The 13996-nt window shown below is 42.1% G+C and overlaps 1 protein-coding gene across 1 annotated transcript in view; it reads right to left on the bottom strand.

Annotated features, from left to right (window-relative positions):
* The window catches only part of SLC41A2 (solute carrier family 41 member 2), a 42835-nt gene extending 31215 nt beyond the window's left edge, over positions 1-11620 (bottom strand). Inside the window, exons 1-4 of the mRNA XM_081928298.1 lie at positions 11432-11620; positions 3248-3990; positions 1515-1622; positions 589-660 (exon numbers count right to left, since the gene is read on the bottom strand). Coding sequence (XP_081784424.1) covers positions 589-660; positions 1515-1622; positions 3248-3805 — 738 coding nt within the window. The 5' untranslated portion in view covers positions 3806-3990; positions 11432-11620. The remainder of the gene's footprint in view (positions 1-588; positions 661-1514; positions 1623-3247; positions 3991-11431) is intronic.
* Positions 11621-13996: the final 2376 nt, after the last annotated feature.

Below are 13996 nucleotides of genomic sequence, written 5' to 3'. Positions count from 1 at the left end.
GTGTCAGGGCTAATGAGCACAACAGCTCATCCCCAGTAGATCTTGCCCCATGGATCAGTTGCTGAGACTGAAAGTCCCTGCCTCCCCACAGCCGTCTAAGCACCCTCTTCTCCAGGGTTTTTTCCCCCCAAGCAATTGGAGACTGTGCTCGCTTGAAGCTAACATCTCCTCCACCTTTTTCATGCCTCTTCTGGTTGTGCGAGACCAGAGGGGAGGGGAGTTTGTCACAGCAGAAGCGGGAGACACCTGTGACCCCTCACCTGCTGGACTCATCTATGCTTCTTGGCCTCCCTCCCCCCACTTCAGCTTTTGCCTCTGATTCTAGATTCCTCTCTGTCACAGACTCCCCCAGCTCACTAAGCCCTGTTACTTCTTCAGCTTCCGACAGCTCCTCCTCCCAGTCTTCTCCCTTTGACCACTCATTATTGTCCTCCATCCAGCACTCCCTGCGCTCCCCGCCTTCTTCCCTTGGGTTTCCCCAGCTGGTTCCTCCCACCATTCCTCTGCATCCAACCAGTCCATGACATCTTGTATCCATGACAATGTGTTAATCTGCAATGGCTTATTAACACTTTTATGAATCCTTACCTGTTTTAAGGCCAAATTACCAATTATTAAATTCCACTTCTCAATGGGTGAATCCATTTTTCCAACATTTACCTGTAAAAAAGCACAAAATGTGTTTTTAGCAAGTGTTTTAGCAAGTGTGTTTTGAAGAGTTCAACTATCACTTTCTACCACAAACATTTTGTGGGCTATAACATCATTTCATCTCAAAAGTATATGAGTTGTGTGCATGTTTCTTTAACTTGTCAAAAACTGCTTTGTGTTTAAAGCAGCATTGTTAGCATGTAGTGTAGAATTGCAGTTTTTTTATTTGTTTGGCAGCAGCTGGTTCATAGGAATTATATGAAAATTATGCTAATTATAAGATTGATGACAAAAGACATAAAGCATGGTTATTCTCCCCCTCGTGACACTGTTCTGACTGTTGTTTGACTGTTCAGAACCTTCCCTTTAAGTCTCTCTCTCTATTCTTATTGTTTGAAATGTTTAAAGGCAGACTTATGCTTAAATGATGCAAGAGTACTTATTTTGCACAATTTTAAAATCATTAAATTCTTGCATAGAAGTAAGCAGATGACCCCAAAAATATTTTAATACCTCCCAAACTAAAGAACTGCAGAGTATTTTATTAATTAAATGCACATCAATGCACATTTTGAATAACTATGCACATAGACATATGTGAGGATAACAAAAAAGATTGACGCCACCTGGCTTCTTCCAACCAACCTGACAAAAGACAGGGTGCAATGCACTATGAAGGGCACAGGACACAAGGGGTGGTTTGGGGAAATAGGGTCAGCACACCAGTCTATTCACTTTTCAACTGTCACTTGCCTATGATAATTGATGGTGGATTCTGATCTCAACAAATGTTGCAGATGTCCCTGTGTAACAAGAAACCGCTAATATCAATACCCCAGCCTTATAATGCTTCATATACTTACAGCTGTTGACAGTCGGGATGCCAAAGTCATTTCCAAATTCCCTTTCAAACCAAGTAGTGCAGGAACCAAAATGAAAACTTCAGTAATGTTTTTGAACACTTCCCAATGCTATTTGACAAATGGAAAGCATAAAATAGATATATTAAAAAAAACACAATAAAATAAATGTTTTAAAAATAGTGACACAAAATTACATTTATGGGAAAGGGTTTTCTATCTAGATATTACCAAGGACAGAATATACTTTCTATTCATGAATCTCAGTAACTAATAAAGCCAAAATCAGTTCAGTATCTAATATATTTTCCCCAGTATCAGTACCATCAACAGTACAGAAACATTCCAATAATGAGTCATGACATATCATAGCTGAATACATAAAGCTGTTGTTTCCCTTGCCAGTATTATGTAACTAGCATATCAAAAGCCCAAAGACTGTAACTGAGTAGCTAATCTGCTTTGATATCTCAGTGGGACTTGCAAGGAAAAGAAGTATCATGGCCTTTCTCGCTGCCACTAGTTTAGCAGCTCGCACTGATATAGAAGAACAGCTCGTTCTAGCAGTAACATTGTCTAGCATGCATTTTACAGGCGTCAAAAAGAATATAATGAAGGGCCTTGTGGAAGCCTTGCAGAAATCAATATATACTACATCCATATAACCTTTTTTGCTATCAAGATACCTACCCAAATAAAGGTAAACCTGGCGTGACTTGTTATTGAGAAAATCATGCTAGTTCTTTGTAATGACTGTGTTTAATGACCGTGTTCTTTTCCAAATGCTTCCAAACTAACTCCTTAATTATTTGTCCTCAAAGCTTCCCAGTTATGAACACAGCTGACCAACAATCTGTAATCTGGATCTTCTCCCCACACCCCTTTTACAGATCCAATGTACAGTGGTGCTCGCAAAATGAAAAGAATCCGTTCCGCGATTCTCTTCGTCTAGCGGTTTTTTCCTCCCTACAAATTCTAAAGCAGCGAAAACGGATTTTAGAGGTGGGGGTGGGGGAATAAAGCTTCACTCAGTGAAGTGGGTAGACTAAGAAAAGGAAACTACAGTGGTGTCCCGCAAGACGAACGCCTCGCAAGACGGAAAACCCGCTAGACGAAAGGCTTTTCCGTTTTGGAGGCGCTTCGCAAAACGAATTTCCATTATGGGGTTGCTTCGCAAGACGAAAAAATCTTGCGCGTTCCTGCGGGTTTTTTCCGCTTCCCCCCCCCTTTTCCTAAGCTGCTAAGCCGCTTAACAGCTGATCCGCTGATAAGCCGCTTAACAGCTGATCGCTAAAAGCCACTAGACCGCTAATAGCGCTAATCCGCTAAGCTGTCAATGGGCTTGCTTCGCAAGACGAAAAAACCGCTAGACGAAGAGAATCGTGGAACGAATTCTTTTCGTCTTGCGAGGCACCACTGTAGAAAAATGGCGTGACTAATATCTTGTTCAACATGTGCTGAACATAAGTTTATTGCAAGGACAATTAACCTCCTGAAACTCATATGAACCTAAGTAACATTTGAGAACTCAAATCACAAACAAAATCTTCAGCTCCCTCTTGACTACAGAAGGACCCACTCAGAAGTTGTGTGTGTGTAAGTAGCCTTACATAACGAACAAACAACATTACAATAAAACAAAAACACGTACTTCAGCCTTAATACAGAGGATCATATTAAATGTCAGAAAAAAATCAGAATGTGTACATTTAAAGCCATACTTAGGAAATACCAACCTGAACAATATCCAGAACCATCCCAGCAGATACTGTTCCAAAGCCTGCTAGCAAAAATGGTACCAGTATCTGTAATGCCATAATGCTACTAGATTCTTTTGGCTGTTTTTTGCTGCCTTCCACAATGGTATCTTCTTCACCATCACTAGATACGTTGTTGTCCTGCAGCATAATATCTGTTTCTGACATGTCCATTCTGTCTGAATAATTATATCCTGCGAAGTTATCATACTTTGGGCTACAGCTCGATGAATTATGTCCATTGCTACCATTATGAAAAGTTGATTCTGAGAAATGATGATAATCCATGTGCTGGTCAGTCCTAACACTGAAACCATGCCCTGATGGCTGTAATCCATCTTGCCAGAGACCATTCACTTTCTTATGTCTTTCTTCCTGGTTTTTGTGATAAACAATTGGAACCATACTTAACAGCAGGTTCAAGAACTTGTCAGACTGAATTGTATTTAGATTTATAGTCCAATTTACAAAACTTTCTCCATGATAGGCTTTATCATTTGTTTTCTTGCTGACAGATCTTCCTTTACAGTTAGTCATGCTGTTTCAAAAATATTGTTCTGATGATTGCTTCAGATCCCAGGGAAGTTTAAATGATGCATCAAATGGTTATATAGAGATATTTGATTTGATACAGCCGATCACGTTGTGAAGTTGTCTGTTATGTAGAAAGATTTCTTTTCACTAACTTTTGGTCTTGAGCAATTCCGCAACAAAGCTGGGATCTAAAAAGAACACAGTAAACATGTTAACACGTCTGCCTTTTTTGGCTTCTAAAACTTGATAGCACAGGCATCTACTCCAAGGAAGTTACTACGTTATAGCAATGCTATTATACTGGTTTTTTGTTTTTGGTTTTTTTAAATGTATTTTTATTAAAGATCGTCTGTTGTAATCTTAAATCATTCTCAGTCATATGGTGGCACAACCCCAGCAGCAAAATGGGAAGGAAATGGGTGGAATGGGAAAAAAAACCCAGCTTGGTTCATATCTTTTCCTTCTGCAAGACAAAATCCTGATTCTCCTGCAGTCATTCTTCTCCTCTTCCCTGAAGCACATCAATATTTGTCTCTGACAAAGGGCTTGTCCACAAATGCTTGAGTTTGACCAGGCATAGGCAAACTTGGCCCTCCATATGCTTTCGGACTACAACTCCCATCATCTCTAGTTAACAGGACCAGTGGTCAGGGATGATGGGAGTGGTAGTCCCAAAACATCTGGACGGCCGAGTTTGCCTATGCCTGAGTTTGACTTTGAATCTCTGGCTGTAGAAGTCCCTCACTCTAAGCATTTGCTATCTCCCTAACCTGGTGAGACACTTTAAATGCTTTCTGGTAGTTATGCTTGTACCTTCTGTGTGGAAGAAATTATGGAATTGTTGAAATGACTTTATCATAGTGCTCCTGCTACCACTGCTTGCTTTCTGAGGCCTTCTAAGCATTGGTAAACACGGGGGCAACGTTAGAAGTGATGTGGTGATAGTTACATGGTGATGATGTTGCCAGATACTCTGTGGAAGTGAACTTTTTCACTACTTGATAGAGATTTCTTTTCTATTTCTGTTACCGTGCTTTTGATGTTCTGTTGAGAAGCACAGGGTGCCAATTAGCTATGCCAGTATAAGCTCTGGTGTAATGGTGGTCATGTTAAACTGGAGCATGAGATCATTCTGCCTAAAACACAACAACAAGGAAATGATGATGATATAACATAATTTGGGCGAGAGCCACAGCATTAGTACTAAGATACAGGAGTCGGTCAAATCTTCTAACATGCCAGTTGACACTACAATTGCAAATTATTGTCTGAGTCTCTGAAATTATTCATCATTCTGGAATTTAGTCAGAGTTTCTGGGAGTAACCGTTTCTATTTTTCGTAAGTATTAGTTTGTTGTAATGTGTATTTTTTTGAAATAAATTGAATTAATATCCTCAATTACTACTCCATAAATGTTAGTACTCTCCTCAACATCTACTTAGCTCTCCTTTCGTTTTGTTTTTAAAAGTATTTTCGGCTAATAATAGAAGTGATGGAAACTTGCAGAACCACTTTACAAACCTGTTCATTGGAATGTTCTGCAAATGCAACAATCTACCTTGCCTCTTTAAAACCTCCAACCTAGTAAATAAATACATGGACCTGTAGTTAAAATATATTTTAAACAGAAATCTTCAATTTTAGCAGTTGGAGTAAGCAATACCAAAAAAAAGTGATAATGGAGTCTGACGGGATTATAAAACTGCTCCATGCTAAAAAAAAATTGCACATAGTGTGGTTCAAATGATTTCACACCTACCATGTCTCTTGGCTTATACAGTACAGTGGTGCCTCGCAAGACGAAATTAATCCGTTCCGCGAGTCTGTTCGTCTTGCGGTTTTTTCGTCTTGTGAAGCACGGCTATTAGCGGCTTAGCGGCTATTAACGGCTTAGCGGCTTTAAGAAAAAGGAAAAAAACTCGCAAGAACTCGCAAGCCCATAGGGAAATTCGTCTAGCGAAGCGACGCAAAAACCGAAAAACCCTTTCATCTTGCACGTTTTTCGTTTTGCGAGACATTCGTCTTGCGGGGCACCACTGTACTGTATATGACTGATAAGTCTGTACTCTTCCTAACTGCCTAACTGGATTATCAATAATCACATTGTCTTCATTAAATATTACTCATAGCTTAGGACGCTTAAAGTATTTTGCTTACTCAGAACCTAACAGGCTGCTTTCATACTTGCAAAGATCAGCAAATAGGTACTTAGGATGATGAGGCATAATGGTGTCTGTGTTGACACAGTGTTAGAAGGGTCCTACCTATTATGCTAGTTTTTACGAAAGGTGTAATGTTTAAGAATGGTAGATATGTCTACAATGCAGATGATCTTGTTTCACTGTGCTGTATTCCTTGTTCTTTGTTGCTTACAACATATTTTCCTTCTATTTGCAACAGTAAAACTAAAATGCAAAAACACAATATATTTTCCTTCAGTTGTTTACACTTTCCCAGCTCCCAAACACCATTCGTTGTCCGAGCAGCTAATTGCACAACACGTGTGTGTAGAATCAACACATGGTGGGGTGGGGGTTGTGCCTTCTGGCTCTACCCATGACCTCTGTACATTGATCTGAGCTTTGCACAACCTGCATTCTTGTATTACAACTTTTCAGAGATGAATTTTGAAATGAAAATTGGAAATGTTATTGTACTAGAAGCATCAAAGGAGGGAGGAAAATAGAGGGAACATCTGGGGGTGAGAAGTCAGCTTTTAAATTTGTATTCATTTGTATTAATTTGGTGACAAGTTTGTTAAAAGTTATGGAAAGTCAGTAAAAAATAAATGACAACTTTTCAGAGAAACCTAGATAGATTTGCTTAATTGCTTTTGCTCAGTGGGTGAAATTCTTCTTCCACGAGAGACAAAGGCTCAATTCAAATTACACCAAATCATAGTTTAGAACATGGGTAGGCAAACTAAGGCCTGTGGGCCGGATCCAGCCCAATTGCCTTCTAAATCCAGCCCGTGGACGGTGTGAGAATCAGTGTGTTCTTACCAGAGTAGAACGTGTCCTTTTATTTAAAATGGATCTCTGGGTTATTTGTGGGGCCTGCCTGGTGTTTTCACATGAGTAGAATGTGTGCTTTTATTTAAAATGGATCTCTGGGTTATTTGTGGGGCATAGGAATTTGTTCATCATCCCCCCCCAAAAAAAATATAGTCCGGACCCCCCACAAGGTCTGAGGGACAGTGGACCCCGCTGGAAAAGTTTGCTGACCTGGTTTAGAACTTCCAAGTGCACAATCTATTATCATTTCCTCTCTGCTGAGCTATTCCCTCCCCCCCCCCATCTTCTTATTTGCAAATAACAGCAATCTCTGAGTGTAGAGCAGCAGGTGGAACTATGGTTTGCAAATTCAGACAGCACACCAAACCAAAGTTGGCATAACTAAAACCAGGCCTTTGGCTGAATAACACTCTATGGCCTTTTAAATGTGCTTGTGCGATGGGGGTTACTGGTTTGTTTTTGGTTTTCCGTGATGTATTTTGTGTTCTCATTTTGTATTTTTATGTTGTGAACTGCCCTGTGATCTTTGAATGAATACACATTTAATAAAAGATAATGATTAACAGATTTTGCCTAATGTCTGAATTCAGTCAGTTACTAAAAATCCTGTATCCATACTCCTAACTTGTATTGACTTCAAAGGGACTTGAGAAGCATAACTGCGTGGGAAGTTCAGTCAGAGGGTGTCCACAGTAAATCATCATCAATGGAATAGCATTAACTATAATAACATTAGTGAAGGAGATCAGACCAAAGGTCTATCTGGTAGCATTCTGTTCTCACAAAGCCCAGCCAGATATATACAGGAAGTCCACAATAATGTGCTCCTGCTCTATACTAACTAGACATATAGTATCTGCCTTGCTTGCATGCATGCATAAAGTCCCATGTTCAATCCTGGGCATCTCCAGTTGGGGCTGGGACTCTTGCCTGAAGCACTGTACAGTTGCGACCAGTCAATGTAGATGATATGCGGCTAGATGGACCAATGGTTTGACTCAGTGTAGGGCAGCTTCCTATAATAGACCTTGCCAACAAAGGTCCGTATAGTTAAAGCTATGGTTTTCCCAGTAGTGATGTATGGAAGTGAGAGCTGGGCCATAAAGAAGGCTGATCGCCGAAGAATTGATGCTTTTGAATTATGGTGCTGGAGGAGACTCTTGAGAGTCCCATGGACTGCAAGAAGATCAAACCTCTCCATTCTTAAGGAAATCAGCCCTGAGTGCTCACTGGAAGGACTGATCGTGAAGCTGAGGCTCCAATACTTTGGCCACCTCATGAGAAGAGACGACTCTCTGGAAAAGACCCTAATGTTGGGAAAGATGGAGGGCACAAGGAGAAGGGGATGACAGAGGACGAGATGGTTGGACAGTGTTCTCGAAGCTATGATGAGTTTGACTAAACTGCGGGAGGCAGTGGAAGACAGGAGTGCCTGGCGTGCTCTGGTCCATGCGGTCATGAAGAGTCGGACATGACTAAACAACTAAACAACAACAAGTCCATTGATAATTTGGAATGCCCCATTCTGCACATTTACAATCTCTGCAATATCCTTTAGAGGTACTATAGGCTGTTGTTCTCCCCCCCCCCCCATTGTTTTGAAACAAAAATGAACTATGTCAACCCTGACCGAGTACACATCTGCACGTTTCCAACTGATATGACCTCAGACTGAGCTCAAAAATCTAAACACTGGTTGAGATGCATATGTAGACAGGAATCAAGCACACTATCTTGTTTGTATATACTTGTGGAAATTATGTGGAAATGAAACCGTGACATCTTGTTAGTAGAGAACTCATTCTCCAGGTGCCTATCATTATACAAGTCAAAACAGTACTATCCTCTCATAAAAGGGATGTTGTCAGCAGGCTTGGGGAACCACAATGCTTGCTGAAGTATAAATATCACTTTGCGGGGGAGGGAGCGGGGGGTCCAAAGTGGTTAATGATAAGTGAGTATACACAGCGGGCATGTAATGATGGCTGAGTGTTGAAAAGAAGAGAAATGGAAGCTGGGGAGGAATGCAAGAGGGAATGCCTGTCTGCCTGGAATCCTGAATAGCAACATGCCACACACACTGCAACCTTTTGTTGCAGGTACAAAGTTACTGATAAAAGGTAGATATGACAAATTGGCATAGAACAAGTAATTAATGCACGCTTGTAGTTTGCTCTTACTGTCTGACACCTCATAGTACATAAGTCACCTGTCACAACCAGAAGCCACCAAAAGCAAGGAACTCATGTGTGCCAGTTTGAAATACTGTCTTAAACAGGTTACTATCCTTATTCATAAAGAATGTTTGACTTTACAGCAAAGCAGGGACCAAATGTATATTACCTGTCCAAAATAATGAAAAGTAAATGTATTTTCGGATTTAGATAAACCAGGAAAAATACGTAAAGTTTTATTTTAAGTTTTTATTCATATTAACCTTACTCAAGTGCAACAATGAATGTTGTAGTGATGATGAATACAGTAGCATCCTGGTTTTGTAAGTTTGATTATCTGCCAAATAACAGTCACGCAGGGTAGTGCAAACATAATTACAGTACAGGGCTAACTTAACCACTATCTACAGAACTGAAAACTCAGTTAAATCATACTTTGTTAAGATTTAAGCATTTGTGAGCCCCTTCTGCTCAAAATAAATTGTGAACTTAGCAAGATTCCTAAGCATGCGGCTTAGCTTTGACAAAAAAAGCACTATTCCCAACTGCACAAAAATACAACATATTCTAAGGAATTTAACCATTCACAGTGTATGAGTTTTAAGGGTGCAGCAATTAAGGCGGAATAGCAGCAGCTAAATCCCCAAGCTGCCATTCTGTGTACCTGCCTTTGACCCATCATGAAAGTAAGTATTTGTATAAATGAGAGATAATCAGGGGGCACTTAGTATAAGATTTGGCATAAACCTATGAGAGATTTAGGCTGCAATCCTAGGAGTAAACTGCATTGAATTCAATAGGCTTACCTCTGAGTAGACATGTATAGAAATGCACTGTTAGTCAATCCTCCATTAGCTGTCTCTGTTGTGGCTGACATCACTAAGATGACATGGAGGAGACCTATCCACTATCTTGCTTCCTTTCCACCTAATTCTGTTGCCGTCACTGACATGTATACAAAACATAGCTCAGGATCTTAGGGCATTACCATTGCACTTCTGAGACTGTCATTACTCACACAGTGTGCAATGATTTGTCATTCCGGTAAATAAAAATGACTGTTTGACAACTTTTGTAAAAAATAAATATTATTTTTTTTGTTTTTCTGTGTTTGTCTTTTATGGCTGCAAGCTCTCTTGGGAACAATTTATGTGGGTGCTTAATTTAAACAGAAGCCTTTCAAAATTAAGCTCAGCTTGAAAGTTCCCCTGTTTTTCTCTGCCACCCATTATCTAATGATTAACAAAAGACAGCATACCAAAGCTGCTGAATGAGGTGAATTGTTTTTTTTCCAAATTCCTATGTATATGAAGGAATTGGTTACTTTGGTGTCAAATTCAGGTGAAATTTACCTGGCTAAAAAATTATAGGCATCTGCTTTCCAATCTGTTTGAGGTTGATATCCTGGATTCACATTTACTGACACATCAAACTGGTTCCACACACACAAGGTGTACTACAAAGTTAGCCTGACACAAATCTGTGGCACCAAGTAATAACTGCAAACAAATATTGATGGATATTGTCATACTATTTATTTTGGCTGTTTTTAATGCTTATTCCATATGGCGCTGTTTATTATATGGAACTCTTGGATATCTAGTGTTTTATACTAGCAACAGCCAACTATTTCTTCTCTGATTCTCATTTATTTTTCAAAGTCATGTTGTTTTGTTGTTGTTGTTTGTTTAAATTCTATTTAAATATATAGATTGAACTTTCTAGACAGTCCGGGATTGCAACTAATACTTTCTGAATGAGCCTAATTTTCACTTTGCATCCTTGAACTCTGCCTTCTGCAGCAACTTCTGGGTGAAATTACAAAGGCAGATCCTACATTTATAGTTATGCACAGCCATCCACTCTTGCCTTAACGTCATTAGCATTCACAAACTGAAGCGGTACAACTGAACTGCAAATGACAGCAAAACCAAACACGAAACTAGCGCCTTGGTAACATCAGCAGATGCAATAATCTTAACATTTAGGTGGTGACCTATTTTTGTAGCACTCCGGGGGGCCACTTAAGAGACTTTGCCTTTTCTGCCCAGCTTATTCCACCCCAAAACCTGGGGCTGGAAACAGAAATAAAACCAGCATATGAAGAGGACGCAATAGTATTAAAAATTTCTCAGGAGAGTGAAAAGGGACGGAGGGGAGGGAGCTAGAGGGATGCTCGGGATGAGGAAATGCTATTCCAGTTTAGCCATAATGATTTAGCAAGGTGGGGGAGAGAAAGTCAGGCTGGGGAGGAAGGAGCAGCCAGCCTGCCAGCCGGGCCCGGGGCTGCCTCGGAGGCAGATGCCGCTCTTCCTTCACTTCCCCGCGGGGATTCCCTTCCCTCCATCTCCGGGGGTGGAGGAGGTGGCGACGGTGGCGGCGCCTTTCCTGCCCTTCCTCCGCATCTCCTTCCCCACCCTCGGGCCACCCGCTCTCCTACCTGGGCAATGGCGAACCAGGGAGGGGAGCCAGCCACCCACGGCAGCAGCAGCCGCCGCCTCCTCCTCCTCCGCCGCTCGCCTCCATCCTCGCCGCCGCCCGCTCCTCGCGCACAGGAAGGAACTTGCCAGCGGCCGCCGAGGAGGCAGAAGCAGCTCCTCCGGGTAGAAGAAGCGGCGCCGCCTCCGCCGCCCCACTGAGCACGCGCGGCAGAGGCCGAGGGGGGGCGGGCGCGCAGGCGGGCGGGCGCTGATGTGGCCGGGCGTCGCCGGCGCTCGGAAAACTCCTCAGCGCGGGGGCCGCGATTGCTCCAGGGAACCCCGCTCCGCGCAGTTCGGAGCAGCCTGCCTCGGAGCGCCAGGAAGCGCCGAGGGGCCCGGAATGGGCCCACCCTGGAAAGACACGGGTTCCTTCGTTCACACGTTCCTGGCACGCGACGCGCGCCTTGGAGGAGGAGGAGCCTCCTCTTATATAACTAGAGTGCATGGGTGGGTGGGATTGCAAGCAGGCAGCATCTCTGAAAGCAGGGGTGGGGGCAACCGGACGCCCTCCTCCAGCATGGCCAGTGGTCAGGGAGGATTGGGGATGTAGTTAGGCAAGTTCCCCTCAGACACAAAATGGCACACGTGTCTATACAGCGGCGGACCTTGATGTCCCCCTCTGCAAAGCTAAAATCCAGCACACACACACACCCTACCCCTCCTGTCACAGTTTTGGCGCCCCAGAAGCTCCATACCTTAATTCGTTGAGGATTAATGCGCGATGGCTAATTGTCATGATGGCTTTATATTTGCTCTGGTATCAGAAACGTTGACTCTCTGAATACCAGTTACTGAGGAACATGAGAGTGGAAGTGCTGCTGTGCTCATGGGTACACTTTCCCCATTTTCAATCAACCAGGGATACTCTGAAAAGGAGAGTACTGGTTATGAGAAAATCTGGATTGAGGGAGGGGAAACTGGGGGAAGGCAGTGATTTGGAGTAGAACCAACAGATGGACAATGGAGAATTAAAGGTGGTTACAGGAAGCTTACTATCCACATTAAAGGACAGTATGAATGGGCCCTTAGATGAAAAGAAAGCAGTAAGCTCTTAATCACTGGGACATCATTGGGAAATTTTCAGTGCACTACTGCCAGATGTATGTTTTCTAAACCACTGAGCCTCTTGGGTTTACCAATCAGAAGGTCAGCGCTTCGAATCCCCGTGATGGGGTGAGGTCCCATTGTTCTGTCCCAGCTCCTGCCAACCTAGCAGTTTGAAAGCATGCCAGTGCAAGTAGATAAATAGGTACTGCTGCGGCGAGAAGGTAAACGGAGTTTCCGTGCGCTCTGGCTTCCGTCATGGTGTCCCATTGCACCAGAAGCGGTTCAGTCATGCTGGCCACATGACCTGGAAAGCTGTCTGTGGACAAACGCTGGCTCCCTCAGCCTGAAAGCGAGATTAGCACTGCTACCCATAGTCACCTTTGACTGGACTTAACCGTAAAGGTGTCCTTTACCGTCCCGTCCCCCAGCTTTTTCAATTTTCAACTCAAAAAAGAAAGCAAACAACCCAAAATGATAAATACGTTCTGAAAAGTAAGAGTGCTAGAATAAAAATGCAGAAATGAGAATATTGTTTTCCCCCAAGCCCTGGGGAAAGGTTCTGAGAACCATAGCTAACTCCTCAGGTATAACTGATTTAATTCAGCAAATCCTTTCCATCTTTGTTTTTATCTTAATAGTTTATCTTAATATATTGTAACTTTACATTCTCACCTGTTAACAATCCATTTTTACATACTCCTTTGTAACATTACTGCTAAAACCACATAACTTCATTCCAGCATCCTTCTAACATTCCTTAATTTTACAATGTTTCTGTAGATAGTCTTTAAATTTCTTCCAACCTTCTTCTACTGACTCTTCTCCCTGGTCTCGGATTCTGCCAGTCATTTCCGCCAGTTCCATGTAATCCATCACCTTCATCTGCCATTCTTCCCGGGTGGGTAGATCTTGTGTCTTCCAATACTTTGCGATGAGTATTCTTGCTGCTGCTGTAGCATACATTAAAAAATTCTATCCTTCTTTAACACCGATTGGCCGACCATGCCCAGGAGAAAGGCCTCTGGTTTCTTCATGGAGTACCATGTTCATTTTCAAAGGTCACCACGGATGGTTGTGTGTGGCAGGGGGTGGACTTTCTCCACTGGTAAACTTGCTAACCACTCTGGCTTCTTCCTGATTCTGTAACTTTCAGTACCTTTTTCCAACTACTTATTTTTCCTTAATTAAAAAGTTCAAGAGAAGTCAAAAGCGAAAAGCTTCATTCCTCTGTTTTGCATCACAACTGCAAAACAGAACACAAAAGCTGGCACGCTGAGCCAGCAGCAAGTACATATGCTGTTGGCAAATTATAAAGATGCATTTCCTTGCACTCGTGAAACCTTTATTGGCAACAAAAGACAACAGTCAACAATTCTTTACTTATTTTAGGTTTAGTGTAAAATACACTTCCCTTGGAAACATCAACTGGCATAGCTGAAAATAATAATCTTACAGTGTTTTTGGCTGCGTTAACTGGC

The sequence above is a fragment of the Podarcis melisellensis genome (genome assembly GCF_964234715.1).
Source record: "Podarcis melisellensis genome assembly, chromosome: 10".
Taxonomy (NCBI): domain Eukaryota; kingdom Metazoa; phylum Chordata; class Lepidosauria; order Squamata; family Lacertidae; genus Podarcis; species Podarcis melisellensis.
Note: the sequence above shows the minus strand (reverse complement) of the source record. Positions and strands in the feature narration are given on the sequence as shown.